General features: G+C 40.4%; 3 protein-coding genes and 1 pseudogene across 3 annotated transcripts; 3 read left to right on the forward strand and 1 right to left on the reverse strand.

The window, feature by feature from the left end:
• Nucleotides 1-2,202: 2,202 nt before the first annotated feature.
• LOC103971987 (transcription factor bHLH149) lies at nucleotides 2,203-3,216 on the forward strand. Its single transcript, XM_009386165.3, has 2 exons — nucleotides 2,203-2,331; nucleotides 2,431-3,216. Exon 2 carries the CDS (start codon nucleotides 2,450-2,452, stop codon nucleotides 3,038-3,040), a length of 591 nt encoding a protein of 196 aa, XP_009384440.2. The 5' UTR covers nucleotides 2,203-2,331; nucleotides 2,431-2,449; the 3' UTR covers nucleotides 3,041-3,216.
• A 1,617-nt stretch (nucleotides 3,217-4,833) lies between these two features.
• Nucleotides 4,834-8,885, forward strand: LOC135587048 (probable NADH dehydrogenase [ubiquinone] 1 alpha subcomplex subunit 5, mitochondrial; annotated as a pseudogene).
• On the forward strand, nucleotides 8,878-12,340 carry LOC103971990 (nifU-like protein 1, chloroplastic). Its single transcript, XM_009386166.3, has 5 exons — nucleotides 8,878-8,899; nucleotides 8,986-9,044; nucleotides 9,140-9,515; nucleotides 11,829-11,962; nucleotides 12,038-12,340. The coding sequence occupies exons 1-5, from the start codon at nucleotides 8,878-8,880 to the stop codon at nucleotides 12,221-12,223; spliced, it is 777 nt and encodes a 258-aa protein (XP_009384441.2). The 3' UTR covers nucleotides 12,224-12,340.
• A 2,914-nt stretch (nucleotides 12,341-15,254) lies between these two features.
• On the reverse strand, nucleotides 15,255-16,898 carry LOC103971991 (transcription factor MYB108). Its single transcript, XM_009386167.3, has 3 exons — nucleotides 16,630-16,898; nucleotides 16,421-16,550; nucleotides 15,255-16,333 (listed from the first exon to the last, which is right to left on the reverse strand). The coding sequence occupies exons 1-3, from the start codon at nucleotides 16,787-16,789 to the stop codon at nucleotides 15,631-15,633; spliced, it is 993 nt and encodes a 330-aa protein (XP_009384442.2). The 5' UTR covers nucleotides 16,790-16,898; the 3' UTR covers nucleotides 15,255-15,630.
• Nucleotides 16,899-21,043: the final 4,145 nt, after the last annotated feature.

Below are 21,043 nucleotides of genomic sequence, written 5' to 3' on the forward strand. Positions count from 1 at the left end.
GCAATATATTTTTTTTCACTATTTTAATTTACAATTATTTGGGTCAAATGTTTTAACAAAAGAATATTGAAAAGATATTTTTCTTAGAGAAGTATGAAAATTAGTGTACTATCTAAAGCTACAATATGCCATAGTCACATATATTTATCATGTGTTTATTTTCTGTTTTCTCATGATTTATTTTTAATAAGTTTTTGTAGTGCAATAAAGCTTTTAGATAGGTTTATGGAGTTTTCTTTTGCTTAGATTTATAGAGATGAGCTAATATTGAATAGGGTGAAGTATATCTGTATGTGTATATATATGTGGAGCCATATATAGTTAGTAACATAAGGTCGTTCTCATCTATACTAATATGTATGAGATATATATTATTGTTGGTTAATATGTACAATATTCGATTCATATTCAAACAAAATATGGCTGTTGAGTTTAGTATTGGGTCAATATTTGTATCTGAGTTCATATCCATCAATTGAAGATAAATATTAGGACTTTAAATACAGAAGAAAAAAAAATACTTTGAAGGAAAAGAAAGAAGAGGCAGGAAGTAAAACCAAGAGAACTATGATGAATCTTCAAATGCATCCAACAACTTAAATGGCAACTAATTTGACAATTGTGAAGGAAGATGAGGAATGATGTTTAAGGAGAAATAATGGATTTGTCAATGACAACTGGAGTATATATATTTTTTTCTTTTATATATTTCAGCTGATTACAGTACTATAAAATGAGATAGAAAAGAGAATCTCAATTTTTTGTCAATGGAGACTTGCTAATTGCTTACAGGAGTATGATGGAAACCATTACTGTCTTCCAAAACAGCATGCAAGAAAAGCTACTGTAGGTAGGTGAACATGGTAACCTAATCTTCAGCAAGAGCAGGTTGGGTGTGACTTAGAACATAAGCATCAAGTAGTTAATGCACAAACCATCTCATCTTTCCACTCACCTGATGACAAAGATCAGTTTGCATGTTGATTGTAGCAACAGTATCAACAGCATCTCCAAATTGCAGAAATGAAAAAGATTTATCAGCAAAAGTGCTCCTCTATTATCATACTTGCACTTTTGGATAGCCTCTCTCTTTCTGCAACATTAGAGAGTGACAGATACTACAAAGACATTCAACAGTTTGATTCACAAATAAAGATATTTTCTTTTTTTATATATATAAAGAAACTCTAGTTTGGAAATGGAAACTTCAGTGAACTTTATTCAGCATCATTTTCTTGCATCATTTGATTCCATTTTATTGTCAATATGACTCCAAGATATTATATATCTCTTTAAATTTTAGTTCAACATTATATATATATATATATATATATATATATATATATATATATAGAAAACATGAAGAAATTGCATATGTTTTCCTAGTTAACCTTTCTCAGTAGATTATTAGCCAATAAACTCTATTTGACACTAATATCTTCCGAAAACCCGATACATATACATTATGAGCACAATTAAAATTATCCAATCAATTGGTTTAGTGTCTAAAGTAAATAGATTGATGAAAATGAAGAAAAGGAATCCTACGGATCGACGACAATAACAAGACAATAAATCATAATGTTTTAACTATTTCGAATGGTCTGAGAGGACGAATATAAGAAAAGAAGAAGGAAATAGAAAAGATACTATTGAAGCTGCCGATAATGCAACTTCACCAACGACAAGCTGTCGTAGATGAATCATTGTGTTGTTGGCACTCAAAGATATGCCACTTTTCTTAATGTTTTCGAGTTAGATAATGGAATATGAATTCCCTGTGACGCTATATGTGTATAAATTAGCATGATATATATATATATATATATATATATATATATCATTTGAGATTATTAATGATGGATTTTTCCTACTCTTTAATTGGGAGGAATAATAAGAAATAATTAAAGAACATTGACTCACCTGTCACACGAAAATGACCACACCAACCACCACGACACCGCACGTGCGAAGAAGCTCTCCACGTCGCAGTCGTGATTGGGACGCGCCGACACCATCGCGGCCTTCGAGAGCTCAATGGCGCGATCGTTATTTGAGGCTGATCTCGGGGGCAGTTATGACTGAGGGACAAAACTTGTGCCGCACGCCTTTTGCGATGGCGCCGCGTACTCGGCGATCAATTTGCGCCTTCCGCCGGATGAGTTAACGTGGCCGAGATAAGAACGGAGCGAGGGTAAAATGGTCAACACTGACGCGATAAATATGGCAGACGAGGCTTGCAGTGGTCAAGAGTTATATAACCGCCCCTCCCTTCTCTCCTCCCTTTCCCCAAATCCATTTCGATCGATCTGTGCCTTTTCCATTTCTGAGGTAGGAACACCGATCTGGCCTCGTCATCTTGATGACTGCGGTCTTGGAATCATTTGATGAATCTGATTGTTTTCGTTGATTTGACCGATTCTGTTGCAGGTGATTTGGACTCGTTGGGATGGCGATTTCGGATGCGGGGGGCGAGTCGGCGGCAGCTAAGGAGGGCGGAGGGGAGAGGAAGCGGAAGCGCCGGGCGGAGCGGTCGTTGTTGGGCAAGTGGAAGACGGAGGGCGAGCGAAAGAGTTACTCCTCCAAGCTCATCGAGGCACTCCGCGTCGTTCGACGATCCTCCTGCCCGGCACCGGCAGCGGTGTCCACGGATTGCTCCCGGAGCCGGGCCGTCCGGGTGGCAGCGGACCGGGCGCTGGCGGTCACGGCGCGCGGCCGGTCGCGGTGGAGCCGGGCGATCCTCTGCCGCCGGACTCTCAAGCTCAGGACCCGGGTCGCCCGGCCGAAGCCCTCCGCGGCCGCCGCCGGTCCCCGGGCGGCGGATAGGAGGAAGCCGCCGGCTCTGGAGCAGAAGGCGAGGGTTCTGGGCCGGCTCGTCCCCGGCTGCCGGAAGCTGCCCTTGGCGACGCTCCTGGAGGAAGCGACGGACTACATCGCGGCGCTGGAGATGCAGGTGCGGGCCATGACTGCCGTCGCCGAGATCCTCTCGGCCGCAGCCGCCGGCGGCCGGTCGTCGTCGGTGGCGGCAGAGCCGATGTGATCCAAGGCAGTTGCGATCCCCTAGGCGTCTTCCTCCTCTTTCTCCTCCCTCTATTTTTGTTGCCGGCATCGGCTGATGCGATCGCTTGAGATCGCCTTCTTTTTCTTCTTCGAATTGTGATGTAATTTATTGTACATTTTTGTGGTCTCCTATTTTATCTTCCAACTATTTCTCCCCGCTCGATGGCAGTTTGGTAAATTCAAAGAGTATATAAATCAGGTACGGTGGATCTGCGAAGTTTATTTACACCTGTAAATTAAAAAGATAAATTTTTTTAATAACTCAAAAATTAGATTCTACGTTCGTTTGGTGGTATCGATTTATATGCGAAACGGGTGAGATGGTGGCGAGTGATGGAATCGTTTGGCCCCGATTGAAATTTGTTTATGGAGCACGCCGGTGTCGTGCATGGCGCAGGGGCGGCGCGTGTGCGTGCGGGCCCCACCGCTGGGGTCAAGGGTGACCATGGTTGCCGTGGCACACATTTGGAACGTGTCTGCAAGCTGGCTTCTGCTTCCGTGACGTGTTGTTTTGGACGCTTGTGGCGCTGACGTGGCGGCTTCGTGTCTAGCTCTTTCCCACATGATTTTTAATTATATATTGGTAAAAGAATTTTTGCATAGTGCTCTCATCTCTAATTTTTTAAAAAAATATATCTTCCATTTTAACTTTGTTGCATCTCATCCTCTTCACCCTTGGGACCCCTCGTGTATACCTCATTCCATATTTCTCTCGTCCTTCGGTTGTAACTTTTAATCTCCCGGATTACATTCATATTTATTTTCGCTTTATTACCTCTATACTTTACTAATCATAGTTATTTATTTTACATCGTCGTCTTTGCCTCCTCTCTCCTCTCTAACAACATGATCTCTTTCGTTAAGAATAGTGACTGAGATGATGAAGACAAAGAGGTGAGTCCTTGATGACCTTCGAATGCCCCTCTCAATCGTCATCCTTAATAAAAGGGTCATGAGTGAGAATAACGATGAATATAAGGAAAGACAAGAGAGGAGACTAAGGTAACGGTCCGAGAAGACAAGGGTGATGATACAAGGCAGAGGGTGAGGGAGTTACGTGTAGGAAGATACAGACAACTGGGGGCAAAGGCATACGAACAAAATTATTTTTTTAAAAAAATTAGAGATGCTCTATAATTATTTCCTAAAATTAGGATTTTTTTTATTTTTTTTTAAAATTAGTTAACCAAGAGAAAACAAACTCACACAATGCCACAAGAGAAATGATTTAAAATCATATTCTTGCAATACATAACATCGCATATGGATTAATTGGTTATCTAATGTCGTTAGATTTCATAGTATTCACAAGAATTGGGAAGAGGACTGATCACATGAACTGAACACTTCAACAAAATAATAGTATGAAAAATTTCATATTTTAAGTCCAATTAAATGGCAGCAGCTCTCTGATTTCCATGTTAGAGATGATTCCATTGTAATCACTCGACATAGTGATTTCCATATATTCTCAATGACATAGCCACTCAACAAGTGGATGAGTGAGTACATTACCACAACAAGCTACAGCCAGAGCAGAAAGCAAGCTGGCGCACAAGCTTATCCCATTACAAGCAGCCCAGCCCACTTTGGATAGCTACAGTGTGGATTGCACTTGGGCTCAAGGGCCGGCCTGTCTCGAGATCAAGAACGAATCTTGGCCGTTGGATCGGCATCGCGCAACCCATCTTCCGTCGTCCGTCCTCTAACTCGAACTCTTTCTTTCGGTTTTCTGATCACTTTCTTCCGCTTCGCTCGTCTTCGGTAGAGTGGGCTCGAATCACGACGATGTTCCTGCGGCGGGTGATGCTGAGGAGCGGGACGGGACGGGGACGGGGACGGGGACGGGGACGGCGTGGATGCAGGCGGCGGGGAAGGTGAAGGAGACGACGGGGATCGTGGGGTTGGACGTGGTGCCCAACGCCCGGGAGGTGCTCGTCTCCCTCTACAACCGCACCCTCAAGGAGATCCAGGCCGTCCCCCAGAATGAGGGCTACCGCAAGGCGGTCGAGAGCTTCACCCGCCACCGTCTCCACGTCTGCCAGGAGGAGGGGGATTGGGAGGCCATCGAGGCGCGCCTCGGCTGTGGCCAGGTCGAGGAGGTCATCGAGGAGGCCCAGGACGAGCTCAAGCTCATCGCCAAGATGATCGGTCCGTCCGTGCCCTCTATCCCTTCTCCCCACTCCCCTTTCCGGTCTCAAATTTTCTTATCCGTCTCCGATCACAATGGCGACGTAGGGATTTTCCGTTTGACTTCCTGTGATCTTTGAAAATTTCCTGCTTTTCTATGCTCACTCTATCGTTGACGAAGGTTCTTTACAATTTAGTGGTAAAAATGGATTTTGTTTAAAAGATGATTATGGTGTAAGAATTGGTCCTTAATTGTTTTCCTTGATTATCGGCCGCATGATCGATCCTAATTGCTGATACGTTTGATCATTTAGGCTAAAAATTAGGCACTTCTGTCTCAGATCAGATCGGAATTCAAGGGTTTATCTGCTTGGTTTAATATCTCATCTGTTTGTCTTTTGTCTCTCGTTAGTGAACGTCATTGTCTGCTTCAGAGCAAAAACAAGGATTTTGGAATAGGCAATGCTGTAAAGATTTTGTATATTCTCTGAAGGAAAGGCTCAATCTAATGCTGATATTTTCACGATAATAAATGGAATGGCAATGCATTTTAGAGTTTCAAGGGTGCGGAACTATATACTAAATGTGCAGTTCTTATCTATGGCATCCTACTCCCCACCCTTAATCTATAGTAATAAACCGAATTAGAAAGGAAATGGTGCTATCTGATCTTCCCACTTATTTTAAGCTGTCCCCAATCAGCACTATGAAAAATTAGAAGGATCTCCATTATTGGTTCATTGAGTGGTTTTTTACATTTCAAGTTTGATATGTTGATAACTTGATATTGGATTGACTCATTGTGAAGTGAGCAATAAAACTAAGATTATTTTAATGGTGGTTCGGAGTTCTCTTTCCCTAACTTCTAAATTGATTGTGGATCTTTTTCATGCCGATGATCTTCAAATGCATCCTTTACATGAGTAAATCAGAGATATAGCTATTGTTTAGCAAGTAGTTACATTGTTTGTTATCATTTTCGGCATGGCTGCCTGTGTCTTCTTTGGCCAGGAAAGGGTCTGACATCTGCTGAACTGGTAATGTTGCTGTTAGAGGAGAAAGGTACCATGGAACTTTGACAAAAATGTTCTAGGTTAAGGTGTTTATGCATATACGTAGAATCATTGATTCTAGAGATGGAGACATTGAGATCAGTGCCAGTGAAGCCATTAATCTGGCTGCCTAATTGTGGCCCCAAACTTTGAACCTTGAGTGAGTATTAGTATAGAGGCCAGTATAACTCTGCTTTTAATAGAATCAAGAAGATGACAACAAAGGAAGTTAGGAACGACTGCAGTCACTCAGTGACGTAGAGATTTTTGTTTTATATTTTCGAACTAGGAGCACATGTACGTAAATGAAGGTGGACTATGTTATTGCACTTCTGACATATGGCACATAGTTAGATGCAGGTCTCTATAGAAATATGTTGAAGACATTTCACCTTGCAATTTAATAAATATTCTGGTTCAACATGATAATTTCAATCTCAGACCAAAAGGTATAGAAGCGCATGCAGTTCCTGAATATTTGGCTGTATATTTATATTGCTGTCGTTAATATTTTCAGAATTTAGTGTTGGGTTCTAGTGCTTCTAGCAAGTTTAAGCATCTCACTGAAACCATAGATAGTAAAATGGACAGCTTTTTTTCCAAAAGCAAGATCTTTCGTCCTTAAATCTATGTTTCTGATTATCAGAAAGGATATTTTTGATTTGTCATCTTTTTCGTGCTCAGTCAACTGTGCGCCATGGAACCTTATTTTGTTGTTGTCATCTGAATGAGAATGCTATTGCCCCTATTGTAGATGAAAATTTGTTTCTTCTTGAAGTGATTGATTACTTGTTTATTCTTTCTTAGCAGTTTATTTTATGTTTAATATTGAACTGCAGAGTGGGATCCATGGGGTGTTCCCGAGGATTATGAATGTGAGGTGATTGAAGATGACACTCCGATTCCTAAACATGTCCCTCAACACCGACCTTGTCTGCTTCCAGAGGAATTCTTCAAGACGGTAGAGGCAGTCTCTACAAAATCAGTTCCAGAGGGTGAGCCTGCTCCTCAGTTTAAGGCTTAAACCCCTGCCTTGCGTGGTTTCAAGAAATGCTGCTTCTATTCTTTTTTGGTATAATTATGTTTGTCATGAATTATCTAGCTTGCTTGTCTGAGAAGAATAATGGTAGGAGTCAATAAAAATTGAACTTGCTTGAAGGATCCTTAAACATGAAGTTGTTATGATACCAATATGATGAATCTTATATCACTGTGCTTTTTAGTTTTTGTATTCAAAGAGTCCTCCCAACTTAGGAAGAAGTTTTCTAGCGTTGAAGACATCATAGTAGTATGGTTCAATGCAGTCCATCTTGCCCAGGTCAGTGCATGGGATCATCATACTATGCTTTACCTAGATCAACACATGGTGTATTTATTTGATCTTTGTAAAAATAAATTCAATATTAGAACCATGGTTCCAGGACTCACTGACTAGTCAGGAACATCTGGTTTATTTACCATATGCAAATGCTTTTGGTCTAACATCAGATGTCTTCAGATTAGAACATGTCATCTAAGACTATCTCACAAAATGAATGCTTTATGTGCATCAGTAGTCTTTTATAGCATTCTCTGGTAGCTGGTGCAAACTAGGGATGGGAGGTTGATTTAGATTTAAAAAAAGTCGAAATCTGAGCAGACACAGATTCGGATTCGGGTTTGAGTTCATGTACAATGGAATTCATAGTTGCAATTCCCTAGCATTCATGTGGATTTCATTAAACAAAATTTGATTTTCCAAATAACTTCTCAAAACCTCTGATGAGATTACTTTCTCTGGTGCCATGGATAAGTTTACTTGCTGAATTTACTGGAAATTGAAATTTGTGATGCCTTAAATTATAAGTTTGCAGAAAAGTTTTGATGGGTTTATTATAAAACTCAGATGAGATTATTTTCTCTGGTGCCATGGATAAGTTTACTTGCTGAATTTACTGAAAATTGGTTTCTAATGGGTTTTATGCTCAGTAGAATCAGAAATTTTCTTTACAACCTTACCAATTAATTAGGAGCATTTTTCATTCATCCTAGCAAAAGTATTCATGACAATATCTCCCAAAGCCTAATGAACTTGTTCATGCTTCAAGAGGTAGAATCTTCTTACTCACATGTTTTCCCATAGAACTTTTTCTTGATTATGAACTCCATCGATTGAACTTATTATGATCACCACTACTACTACTGCTATTCTTTGAATGGCTCCTTTACTCCTCTTGAGTTCACAGATCAAGTGCCATTTTCTCTTACACATGGAGGCCGTCGCTCCGATTAGAGGCTACTGGTGCGGCTGATGGGCATTGCAGAGGCTGTTGCTACCACCATCATACTCCTTCCTCCGCATCTACGTACCATTCCAACTGTTGCAATGGCCATGAAGACCCCCTGTTCATCACTCTATTGTTCCCCTCCTGCTCTACGAAGTTGAGGATCCCTGTCCAATGCATTATGTCGCGCCGTCAACGAAGAATAGCAGCGACGAGGGGCATCGTCTGTTTGTGGGTTCGATCGGCGCTTGAGCGCCGGAGTTCCTCCGGTTCCGCCTTCTCTTGCTGCTCCTCTTCCGCCAGCCTCATCCTGTAGATATGGGGAAAGCAAGCCATGCGAGAGCCAGATTGCATGCGATGGAACCGCGGTGATGAGAGCATTGTTGGAAACAGGTATCGGGACGAATTGATGAGGTAGGAGGGAAGTGCCTCCGACTCCAACAACGGTGGCTGTGAGCTCTCCATCTTCCGTTCCCCAGGAGTCAAACGCTCCTTTGCCTATCGACATGGAATTCCTATGCCACCAATCACGATGCAGGTAGGAGAAGCGGGCAGGAATGATATGGTTGCCAAAGTAATTTTGTATTAGAAAATAAAGGAAAAATAATATTAATGTTGAACTATAAATTCCAGGAATATATAATAATTGTGGTTGTCGAGGCCAAAATCTTAGGGCCGATGGCAACCTTGGCTGCAGCTGCGGGCATCTCCGGAGCACCAAACCTTTCCTCCCTACTCCGCCATCAAATCGTCAAACCAGTGCAGGTTCCTCCTCCCCGCGCGCGATCTTTCCATGTTCGTCGCCGGACCGCCTGGAGACGAGCTTCGTCCAGCACTCCGCCGCCTGCCGAGGCCGCCTCGCCGGGGCTGTATTCGGCCAAGGTGTATGAACTGACGAAGGAGAACGTGAACCTGGTGTTGGACGATGTTCGCCCCTACCTCATCGCCGACGGTGGCAACGTGGATGTGGTGTCCGTGGAGGACGGAGTAATCTCCCTCCAGCTCCAAGGTCTTGCCTTTCTCCCTCTTATCCTTTTTCGTTTAGGTTCGATGGTTACCCTTTTTATCGTCATCGTGAATTATGGGTAAAAAAAAGATTTGTTCACAAAGTCCACTCCTTTATGAGAAAACAGTAGGAGAGAAGATAGTCTCTTAGCACGATTTGGGGAAATTTGAAGTTTTGGTGGTGGACGGGACGGGAATTAGATTAATTACGAGTCTTAAGGTTCACGAACGCAACACTAGAGACTGGATAGAGTCGCATCGCTTATATTGATCACTGCAATCCTACTGATTTTATCTCGAATTAGCTTGAATCATCCCGTATCATCAGATTACATGATACTTTGCTTGTTCTTTTATGAGTGTGAGAGGGAGGGAGAACAAAGGAATTAGAATATAGTCGCAAGACTGAAAGAGGGCTGCTGGAAGGTGAAGCTGTGCTTTATCATCAATTCATTGAGGTAGAACATTTAATTGCTTTTACATCTTGGGATTCAAGGAGAGGCTTGAATATACATCTTGGTTTTTTTTGGACATCACTTGAATACATCTTGTTGCTTTTACTTGATTCTCGCTTGGTATCTTTTTATGTAAATTTCCTTCTGTGGATATTTGGATGAAAATTATTGTGGAAACTGTTTTTCTTTTAACAAAGAATTGTGTGACTATCACAATACATGTTAAGAATTTTAAAGAATAAGCCTGCAGAGTGCAGAGGATAAGAGCACACACACGGACCAGAGAAGCTGAGTCATATGATATTGGTCTCCAATCCGGTAAGTAACAAGATCAACTTTATTCATTCTACTAGTAACAAAAATAATAACCCCTTCCACCCTGTATCTATCCAAGCTACCGCAAGTCTTGACAGTTCCAATGCTCTCTTATGCCATGGAGCTCTTCTCTTAGACCCCTTTCTGGCTTGCCAAGCAATAGATGCTATGGTCTGTCCTAGCATGTTCTCCTTCACTTTTTCTCTAACGCTTCTCGAGTTCCTCTCTAGCCATAGACACCACTAGACCGCCATGTGCAAGGACAACCAGCTACACCTAAACACCTGCAAGATCTTTTGCATAGACCAATCTGACCGCATTGCAGATAGTGAAGAATGAACAGATTGAATTCTCCAAACCTCATCCTTTTTACAAATATGCAAAGTCAACCGGCAGTGAGCAGTGTCTTGTCTTGTATAGGTTTTCCACAAATTTTACTTTGATCACTGCATTACATCCTTGTCTTTTCAGGTTCTCTTCAGCAATAAATCTATCTCGTGGAAAAAGCCACCCAAATATCTTCATACACCTTCAAAATGATCTTGATAGATGCCGATCTATGTCCCTGATCAATCAGGCATCTGTAGAATAAATTAACCTAATCATTTTTCTAGTAAGTTAGAGTTTTACCCGCCTACTTAGCAAATTGGTCAGATCAACCTAATTTTCTTCACCAGGCTAAGTTCTATATGTGAAAATTCTTAGTTTGTCAATCTATTCATCTGAAGAAATTGTGCAAAGATATATCCTGCTTAGTAAAAATATAATAAGATATTATGACAGGTTGCTGAGTGACATTTCATGTGTCCTGTGGTCTCGCCATGGTCAGAATATATTTTGGCTTATACCAATCTATATTATATTCTAGTCCTTGGTTCTCTCTCAACTTATGATGCTTCCTGAGTTGTTTCAAGATTTTGGAATTGGTTCATGCCATGACTTGAGCTTATTTTGGTGGGAAGAATAGATGTGGAGATGAATGTTGTGAACTTACGTACAAGAAGTCCTAGATTTAATATACTGATTGATACTTTGCTTATACCAACTATGGGGCACTTTCTCTTGAACATATGCAGGAACTATTTGTCGGTATAATATATTCCAGTCGTTGGTCTTCTCTCAACACCAGCGTTTCACCTAAACAAAGTGGCTTTGTTGCTAAATGTCTTAATTAAGTTTCTTGGTTTCTTGAGCTTTGGCTACATTAACCGCTTTGACTAAAAGAAATGTTTGGTACAGTTTGTTACAGTGTGCATGCTTCCAGTGACCGTACTATGTACTTATGCAGGTTTTTATGTGTCGCTGGGATAATTTAAAGTGTTGGCAGTATTAGTTATGTTCTGGTCCTCTGTAGTCAACTGTTCCTTTATTTTTTTTATTTTTTTTGAACACAATCAATGCACCTAGAACTAAAAAGCATGGATGTATTTCACATAATTTTGCAAAGAGTGGAAGAATCAACAAGTGGATTTGCATAGAAATTTGTACTTCGGATTCATACACTCCATCATTCGACTCTTCATTTTTTTTTTTCCTTCATCATGCAGGAGCCTGCGGAAGCTGTCCTAGCTCAACAACCACGATGAAGATGGGTATCGAGCGAGTTCTGAAGGAAAAATTTGGAGAAGCAGTCAAGGACATATGCCAAGTTGAAGGAATCCAAATCGAAACGACAGTTGAGGTATGAATGAAAAGAAAATTATACACCAAAATCGGTTCCCATATGATTGATCATTTAATTCTTGTGCTGTTCCAGGCAGTGAATAACCATTTGGAGATACTGAGACCTGCCATCAAAAACTTTGGAGGTAGTGTGGAAGTGGTTTCTGTCGAGGCTGGTGATTGCAGTGTAAGATACACAGGACCAGACTCCATAGGAAGTGGCGTCAAAGCAGCCATCAAGGAAAAATTCCCAGATATCATCAACGTAGTATTCATTTAAGAAAACTGCGAATATATTCGTCTCTTATTACGAACGAGCAATTTTACCATTGTATCAAGGTCCATCCTCGAATTACACATTTGTATGAATGTATTAATCTTAGTAGGGTTTTAGTTATCGGAAGTTTCTTTATTTGCGACGACAAGTTCTTGGATACAAATTAGCAGGAGATTAGGTAGTAAATTAGTGCTTGAAACAAGTGTAGAATGACAGCACAAGAAGAAAATTACACATTAGCGGTGGCTTTTGAGTTTCTCTTGAGAAAGCTATGTTGGTACAATCATATCGGAAATAAGGAATAATGGTTTTCGCCTTAGAACTCAACACATGGAAGTTAGGGCATCTCAGTCGTAATCAAAATATAAAATATTTTTTCTAATCGCTCCTAGTTAAATTGACACAGACAGTCTTAAGCATGATCTCCCATATCGCTTTAATCTCGACACATGAAAATTAGGTCATGTCAGTCGAAATCAAAATAAAAAATATTTTTTCAGATTGATCAGTTGTCGCTTTAATCTTTTTCTTCCTCATCTTCGGATTACTAATTTGAGACATTGATCTTTCTGCATTGATTCTCTTGGCACGTATAATGTCGAACTGATCATATGGAAAGTAGATAACGACATTGATATCAAATTCAAGAGAGGTCATTCTTCTCCTTCTTATTGGATCACATCACGTTCAAGATGGTACTCGATGATGCCAACCAAAAAGGAGACGAGGGGGCACTTCCACAGAGTCGGGCCTTTGTATTAGGACACACGAGCTCACAACCACCGACGAAAACAGACCTTGTGGCTCCCATGAGTTGCAGAAGAGGGCATGCTATAGTACGTAGATCCAATGAGAACGAAGAGTAAATTCCATCACTATACACACACAGGATTTTGGAGTGTGTTAGGATCAACTTGTAGAAGACAACACACACACACATATATGTACGAACGAGGGATAGGAATCATTTTTGCTATGATTATTCCTTATGTATTTATAATATGTATTATTGATGAGGGTTTTGACTTGGTGACTACAAACCTCAACAGCAAAGGTTTCGAGAAAGGGTCCAATATATTTAAAAGATATAGCATCCCTTGTCGATGTAAACTTGATGAAATATAAATGTATGCTAAGAACCCAAAATACGACTATTTTAATTATACATTGGTGGAAAAAGAACTATTATGGTCCAATCTGAATGGATAATTAACTCGTTAATTTTATTAAGCTTGGATCACTTAACTAAAATATTCAATCATAAGGTAATAATAATATATTCATCAGCCTTCTATAAATTAATCTTGGTTAAAAATATGAGCCTAAATTGAGATGTCACATAAAGTATCATGAAAGAGGCAAACTATTTATAAGCTTTTGAGTGTTAAAATACAGAAATATTGATCATGTATTATCCAATTGGCTCAGATTTTTGAATGGAATGATAGAAAAATTATAAGATAGTATTGAAGTCATTAGGGTAGATGTTGATGATAGTTGGATTAGCATAATTTGATTCTGGTTCATATTCACAAAGAGCCTTTAGAGTTGACTTATAAGAAGATCAAAGTCGGGTGTGGTTTCTTATGCGATCCATCCGAACTCAATGTTTCTGTAAAAAAAAGTACGGATGAAATTTTATAATCTTGATTACTGTGGTTTGATTTTTTTTTTTAACCGATCTAACTAAAGAGAATATTTGAATATATCTATATTCCATGTAATACGTGTGATATATTTATGTGAGTTGTGTTGGTCAGAATCACTAAAATATGGGTTTGATAGGAAATATATAATCAGTTAGTTATCATTCGCTACGCAAGCATCACGTAAAGCTTGTGGGAGAAAAGGCTCAAACGATCGGAAACTCACTTACCCCGATGGATAAGAGTCCAAGAGATAGCCTAGGTCATTTACCAACTATCCCTTATGAAAAATTTATAGAAATATTTTTGAAAGTCCAAGAGGTAGCCCAGATTGGTTACCAACTCCTCTCTTGTGAAATATTCATAGAAATATTTTTGAGAGTCTAAGGATAGTTCAGAATTACAAATTACCTCTTCTATATAAAATATTCACAAGAATATTTTATTTCTTCCGGGTCATATGTAAAAACACATCATTTAATTCTAAGTAACGAGAGATACAGAACTTAGACATAGAGAAATTGACATCGGGACAAACTTAAGTGTCAGAGGGATTGATTCGAAAAATCTCTTCCCATTTTGATCTTTGAACTGGTAATAACTTTCTACCTCGGATGACACCATGATTATGGATAAAACCACTTGATACTGACAATAATGTTAACGTTATTTTTTTTTCAATAACGACCATATGAATATGATAAGTCATCATGAGATGAATGGTATAAGACAAAAAATTCTTTTTCTATCTTTGTATCTTAGTCACTCAATCTGATAAAAGGGTGATGTGGAGAGATGTCTAATTGAACACTCGTAATCTAAACACAATGGGTGATATCATTCTTATCTTTTTTAGCTCTAAACTATCTCATCTTTTGAATCTATTATGAATATTTTCCCGACGACGTTTGACCATATAATTAATGTCATAAACATGTGGTAGGTCAAACCGAGGAGGAGTGAGAAGGGATGCAGCAGTGGAAATGGAAGTTACGTGGAAATTACGCACGAGGGGAACGACCATAACTTTCACCGTCTCGGTGGCCCCCACCGTGTTGACAGCTCACTCGCCAGCTCACATTCCCACCGTCACCGACGGCGCGAACTACTACCCGTACGCGTCACGGACCTGCGGGCCCCGACCGCGCTCCTCGCTCCTCGCCACCCAATCCATGGGCGACATTACTGGGTGCGGCCACCCATGGGTCGTCCGATAGTCTTCCCTCCTCCTCGTGACGCGGGCCCCAAAGATTCCCGGCTGCTGGTCGTTCGCGGGGAGACTCACGTGTCAGACACGTGACGTAATGCAATGCCCGCACCACTTAAAGGCCACACCAATAATGAGTTCTCATTCGCGAGAGGTCACTACCGACGTTATGGATTATAGTTCAACGAGTTGCATTCATGGAAGAACATTTGGAACCTCACACAGTGAGGGAGATGGAGAACTCCACTTGATGGACATGTAAATCCAGCATTAGCTCTCGCTAATCCATCATAACCATGCGCAAAAAGAGCAGTTCAAAGATTTCAATGTGCAGATTAGCTCACGCTCCCTCTCTCTCTCTCTCTCTAACATGCCATTACTGTTGCGTTGCATGCACTGTTAAATGAGACGTTCTATCTCATTTACAGTGCCAATATTTGATTCGATCTTTCTATGGCATAAAGAAATATGAATAGAATTGTTTCTTCTCTTCGCTGCTGCAAATCTATGCTCAATATGGTTTGGTCACAAGACTGCTTGTTCCGTCGACCTCTTTCTCAGAACTGCTGCTGCAGCCATATGTTCTCCGCGCTCCACAGGTCGTCCCACCACACGTCTTGGTCCAAGTCGGTCAACCCCAGGTCGGCGTAACCGCCGGAGTTGGAGCTCGGCAGGGACTCGGACCAGCAGGCAGTAGTGAAGTCGGTGGGCCCGGTCACGTCACCGATGTTATCCTCACATCTCTGCATGCTGGCGACGGGGAAGCCGTCGGAGACCCGAGGCGGCGAGAAGTAGTGGATCCCGAACGAGTCCGACGAGGACGAGCCGGCCGCGCTCGAGGTTTCCGAGCTCAGCTTGGTGGGCCCGGTCACGTCACCTTTGTTATCCTCACATCCCTGCATGCTGGCGGCGGGGAAGCCGTCGGAGACCCGAGGCGGCGAGAAGTAGTGCATCCCTAACGAGTCCGACGAGGACGAGCCGGCCGCGCTTGAGGTCTCCGAGCTCAGCTTCACCCTGGCGAGCTCCGTGGCGGGGTCTTCTGGCCGGTGGCTTGCGGCCGGAGAGACCGTGGAGTTTCCGGAGGCCGCCCGGATTCGTTCCACGAGGCGGGGTATCCACAGGTATCGCATCACGTCCTTGAACTGCTTGCTGTTGACGTCGCATTTGAGCTGCTTCGCGTGCTTCTGCACCCTCGTCCGCCAGTAGTTCTTTATCTCGTTGTCGGTCCTCCCCGGCAGGTGCTGCGCTATCTTGGACCACCTGCAGCAGAGTCCGCGTCCGTGGGTTAGGGGCCAAGCCGTGGGGAAGAGTTCGCAACAGGGGAGTGTTAGGCGAGACTGTGGTTACCGGTTGCCCCACCGAGAGTGGAGTTCGAGGATGAGGAGTTGCTCCTCCGGGGTGATGTTGCCGCGGCGGACGTCTGGCCGAAGATAGTTGAGCCACCGCAGCCGGCAACTCTTCCCTGTTCTTCTGAGTCCTGTTCATATAGAAGATGAATCCGAGAAGAAGGCCAAGGAAACTGAGAAGGAGCAGACCAGTGGTCTCCGAATCGGTACCTGCGCAACGAGCCAGAGAATTCCAACGCCCCTCGCCATGAACAGCGATGTAATCGACCAGAACAACGTCCTCCTCCACAGTCCACGGCCCCCTCCGCAGGTCCATCTCCTCCTCGCTCGGTGGTATGGCGGAGCCACAGGTCGTCTCATGGAACTCCATCGACTCCTCCGACGGTTAAGGTAGACAGAGGAACAAGAGAGAGAGCTCTGAGGGGTGGATGTGGATGAAGACGAGCTTATATAGAGGGCGGCACATGTGACGGAAGCGAGCCGCAATGGGCCGAGGGTCTTTAAAGCCAAAAGCGGTGGCTTTTGATATACATCAAGCAGCGTCCGAGACCTTTGACGTTGACTGCCCTTTCCTCCTCCTCCTACTACTCCTCTCTCACCTCTCTCCTTCCTCGCTGTCTCTTCCCCCGTCTCACTATTTCTCGTACGTGGACACCGAATTACCATTGGTGGCGACTTGAGGTCCGCACGGACACGGTGGGGTTTGACACTGGTGACTTCAACAGGGTCGAGAAGAGGATATGCCGAACAATAACATCATGTTTCACGTGAGGTCGGGGAGCTCATTCGGTCACCGCGATCTTTGCGTGTCCAACGGTGTTTCTGCCTGACAAATGTTCGACGTCTTGTCTCATAGTCTTCTCCAGGTGTATTCTCACATCATCGAGTTCCTTGTTGATCTAAGTCTGACTTCCTTTGCATCCAAACACAGATCGTTAGAGATATGTCACTTCCTAACAGAGACTTGGAATGCCGTGGGTCTCATATGCTTAGCCATGCAATGTGATCCTCATCCCATACGAGCAACAAGAACAACAAATCCAATGCGGGAGATAAATTCCAGAGATTTTTTTTTCTCTGTTTGCATTTCTTCTTCGATAAATTTCGATTAACTTCGTTCTTAATGTTTGATTCTCTTGTCTTCCTTGATTGATTATAATTAGGTTTGACTGTTCGGACTAACTTAGATGTAAAAGAACGAGGAGGGGTGGCTGCTGCCGAGTCATATCTGCGTGTCCCAACACTCCATCGGTCGGACCAAACAGAGGTGGCGGTCAGACATTTCCACAAACAGGCAAAGGGTGCTCTGCCGGGGGTCAAACGATACATCGGAACATCGGCAAGCTTCAAAACACAGGCACTTCCAAAAGCAACCCAAGACGACGACGCAGAAGGAAGGACTCGCAGAGTGGGGCGGCGTTGGCTCCGAGTACCGTATGAGACAACAGGGAAGGCAATCATGCGCTTAGCAGCAGCGTTTATTTAGATGATCGCATGCCACAGAATAGTGTGAGGGAGACGTCTACAGCAGAGGATGGATTGAAATGCCTTCAATTCATTTCACACCATACTGATTCATATATGATGATAATTGTGACATTTAATGTTAAGAACAAAGCAAGAAATGTTGGTTCCAAATTATTAATATAGAAAAAATATTGAGATTGCAAAAGGAAATTTTGAGACGTCTAATTGTTCGGTGTATCGTATTGTGTTGTTGCACAAGTGATGTTTTAATGTGTGTGTGTGTTATGTACATCATTTAATATAATATTTTTTATATAAATATTTTTTAAAGTGATAATTGTAATATTTTTATTGATTTAACATTATTAATGTGTGAGCGATATGTGTGTTATTTAATATAATATATTTTTTTAAGTCATCCTTTTTTATATCATAAGCGACAATAATAAGTCGTTACATCGCGTTAATATTTTGCATTGAAAACATGCAAAACATCTAAGAAAAGAGCTATCATGTTTTTTTAGTAAAATATTTTTTTATCTCTCTTATTTTCTTATCACTAATATTCTATGATTTATCTTGACTAAGACAAATATAAATATATAATTATAAATGATCCTTTCTAGTTGTTTTATGAATCAAAAAATTCTCTAATTATAAATTATCTCCTATAGTTAGTTATTCTTAATATCCTAGTCTGTATATTTAAAAGGTTACGTTGACATCTCTATAATTATGAAAAAAAATATCTATATCCATTTATCATAATACCATTGATTTTACTAATAAAAATATAAAAATAATTTTAATATTCTAGTTTATGGTGATGGACGACTTTGTTAGAGTCGGATGGCAAAACTGTTTGGGACCACAGGTGAGTATTGTGGACGAGGAGAACGACAACGAGAGACGAGGATAACTATGCATCTACATTAATATCGACGTAATTATTGAGCAATCATCACCTCTCGTCATCGCTTTTCTCAGCCACAATCATCTTTGATCCTAACGGTGTCGACATCCGCTACCACTAACTCAAACGTTAAATTTTTATTATTATTATTGATTATTATATTTTTATTAGTAAAACAAGGATAATATGTAATTAACCTGAATACGATCGATTGATAATGATGTTGCGTAGAGTCCACGATAGTTGGATGAGTTAACCATGGGTTTGGTGAGCAATCTTGTCAATTTAGTTGTCCCCTTCATCTAAGCATCAGTGTTGGGTTGGGAAGGTGAGAGACGAGTTGTATATGTTTCCTTGGAGATGGAAAGCACATGACATGAATTATTATGCAGGCATGAAGCACTTCAATTATGTTAGTGTATGGCTTTATATTCCGTATGAGACAAAAACCTTACAAGATTGTGACATGTTTGATATATTTCGATTTACTACACTTAGTCTTCTAATCATGCCAAATCAGTAAATGATGGTTGATGGCACAAAATTCTCCAATTATTCCTTGTGGAAATGTGCATAATCCAAGTCATGTAAATTACCATTTTTTTTGCATAACAAAATCACAAATTAATACTTGTATTATATATATTATGTTAAGAAACTTTGGGAGAACCCTAAGGATCGAAAGTCAAAAATCTATAATTTTTAGTATATAAAATAATGATGTATCAAACTGAAGTTGAGGATTTCGAGCTTTCCTATGATAAATTGATACTTCAAATATTAATAATATACGAGAGACACTCGGTAAAGATTATCTGATTTTTTTTATACGTAAAACATCGGTACATCGATGATATATGAGATACACTTGTAAAAAATTGATTGTCCGAAATCTCACTCGATGAATTAAAATATATATATATATATATATATATATCATTTAGTTTAGTTAGTAAAGATCTTAAATAATAATAATAATAAAAAGATTCTAAGATCGAATAATTACTCTCATCTTCACTTTTAAACGAATAAATAATAAAAGAGGACCTCAAAAGAACTAAGCACTTCCTATCAAGACAAGAACTCGGTGACCATTGGAAGTAGAAAAATGGCATTAAGAATGGCAACAATCGAAAAAGAATTTGATGACGGTGAATTGGCCAAAAAAAAGAGTGTGCTTTTCGTCCATTCTATCTCAACTAATGGAAGCATCTTTGACCAAACAATCTCTATCCTTACGAGGAAGTCATCGTTGTGTAGCTCAAAGGACTTTTTTGGTGCGTCTTTTGACCTTCGAATACATACTCAAGTATGATAGCGGACATTTCTACGAGTACACTCGACGAACACAGCCACTAATTAGGTTTCACTTTCACTTGAGCTCAACGATGACATGGATTGTTTGATCCGAATCCAATAATAATGGGAATGCATTGACTCTATATATGTTGTCTTTAAACTAAAATCTAGATAGAGAAGATGTTGAAGTCAACATGTTCTAAGATAAAATAGGTGAATGATCATTCATTTAGCTACTTAGGTGAATGATCATTCATTTAGCTACTTAGATTAACAAAGAGTATCTAATAGGACCTATCCAACTATCAAATTAGCCAAAACGACAAAGAATTAGAAGCTTGTTATTGGTATATGGTTATCCTCATGAGTGTATTATGAGTATGGATGGTCTGAACTCACTCAAAGGAAATGTCATGAGGATGTGGTGGTACATGTGAAATTATGTGTGATCATATCAATTTTCTTGATGTTTTTTTTGATTCAAAAATAGAATTTATATTTATTTAGTGTTGTTAGCACTATACCACCTAAAATATTATTATTTTTAATCAAAATATTATATTAAATAACGTATAAATCATTAACATGTGGACTCGAAATTGAGATGTATCACCTGTATAATAATAATATACTAAACATTTGGATATTTCAATAAGGGATAATAATAATATTATCACCTATTTAATAATAATATACTAATAATAAATATACTAATAAATATACTAATGATAATATACTAAATCTTTGGATAAAGTGTTTGTGAGTTTTTTTGTCCTTAAATAAAATTATCCTCCGATCAATTCAATATATATTTTTTATTTCTTACAAGATAATACCTGAAACATAAATTAGGTTAGGTTAATTTTTTTTTATAAAAAAAGATAAATAACCAAGGTGTGTAATATTGTACCGTACTGATGTTTCGAGGTTGACTCGGTACGATAC

The sequence above is a fragment of the Musa acuminata genome, chromosome BXJ1-11 (genome assembly GCF_036884655.1).
Source record: "Musa acuminata AAA Group cultivar baxijiao chromosome BXJ1-11, Cavendish_Baxijiao_AAA, whole genome shotgun sequence".
Lineage (NCBI taxonomy): Eukaryota > Viridiplantae > Streptophyta > Magnoliopsida > Zingiberales > Musaceae > Musa > Musa acuminata.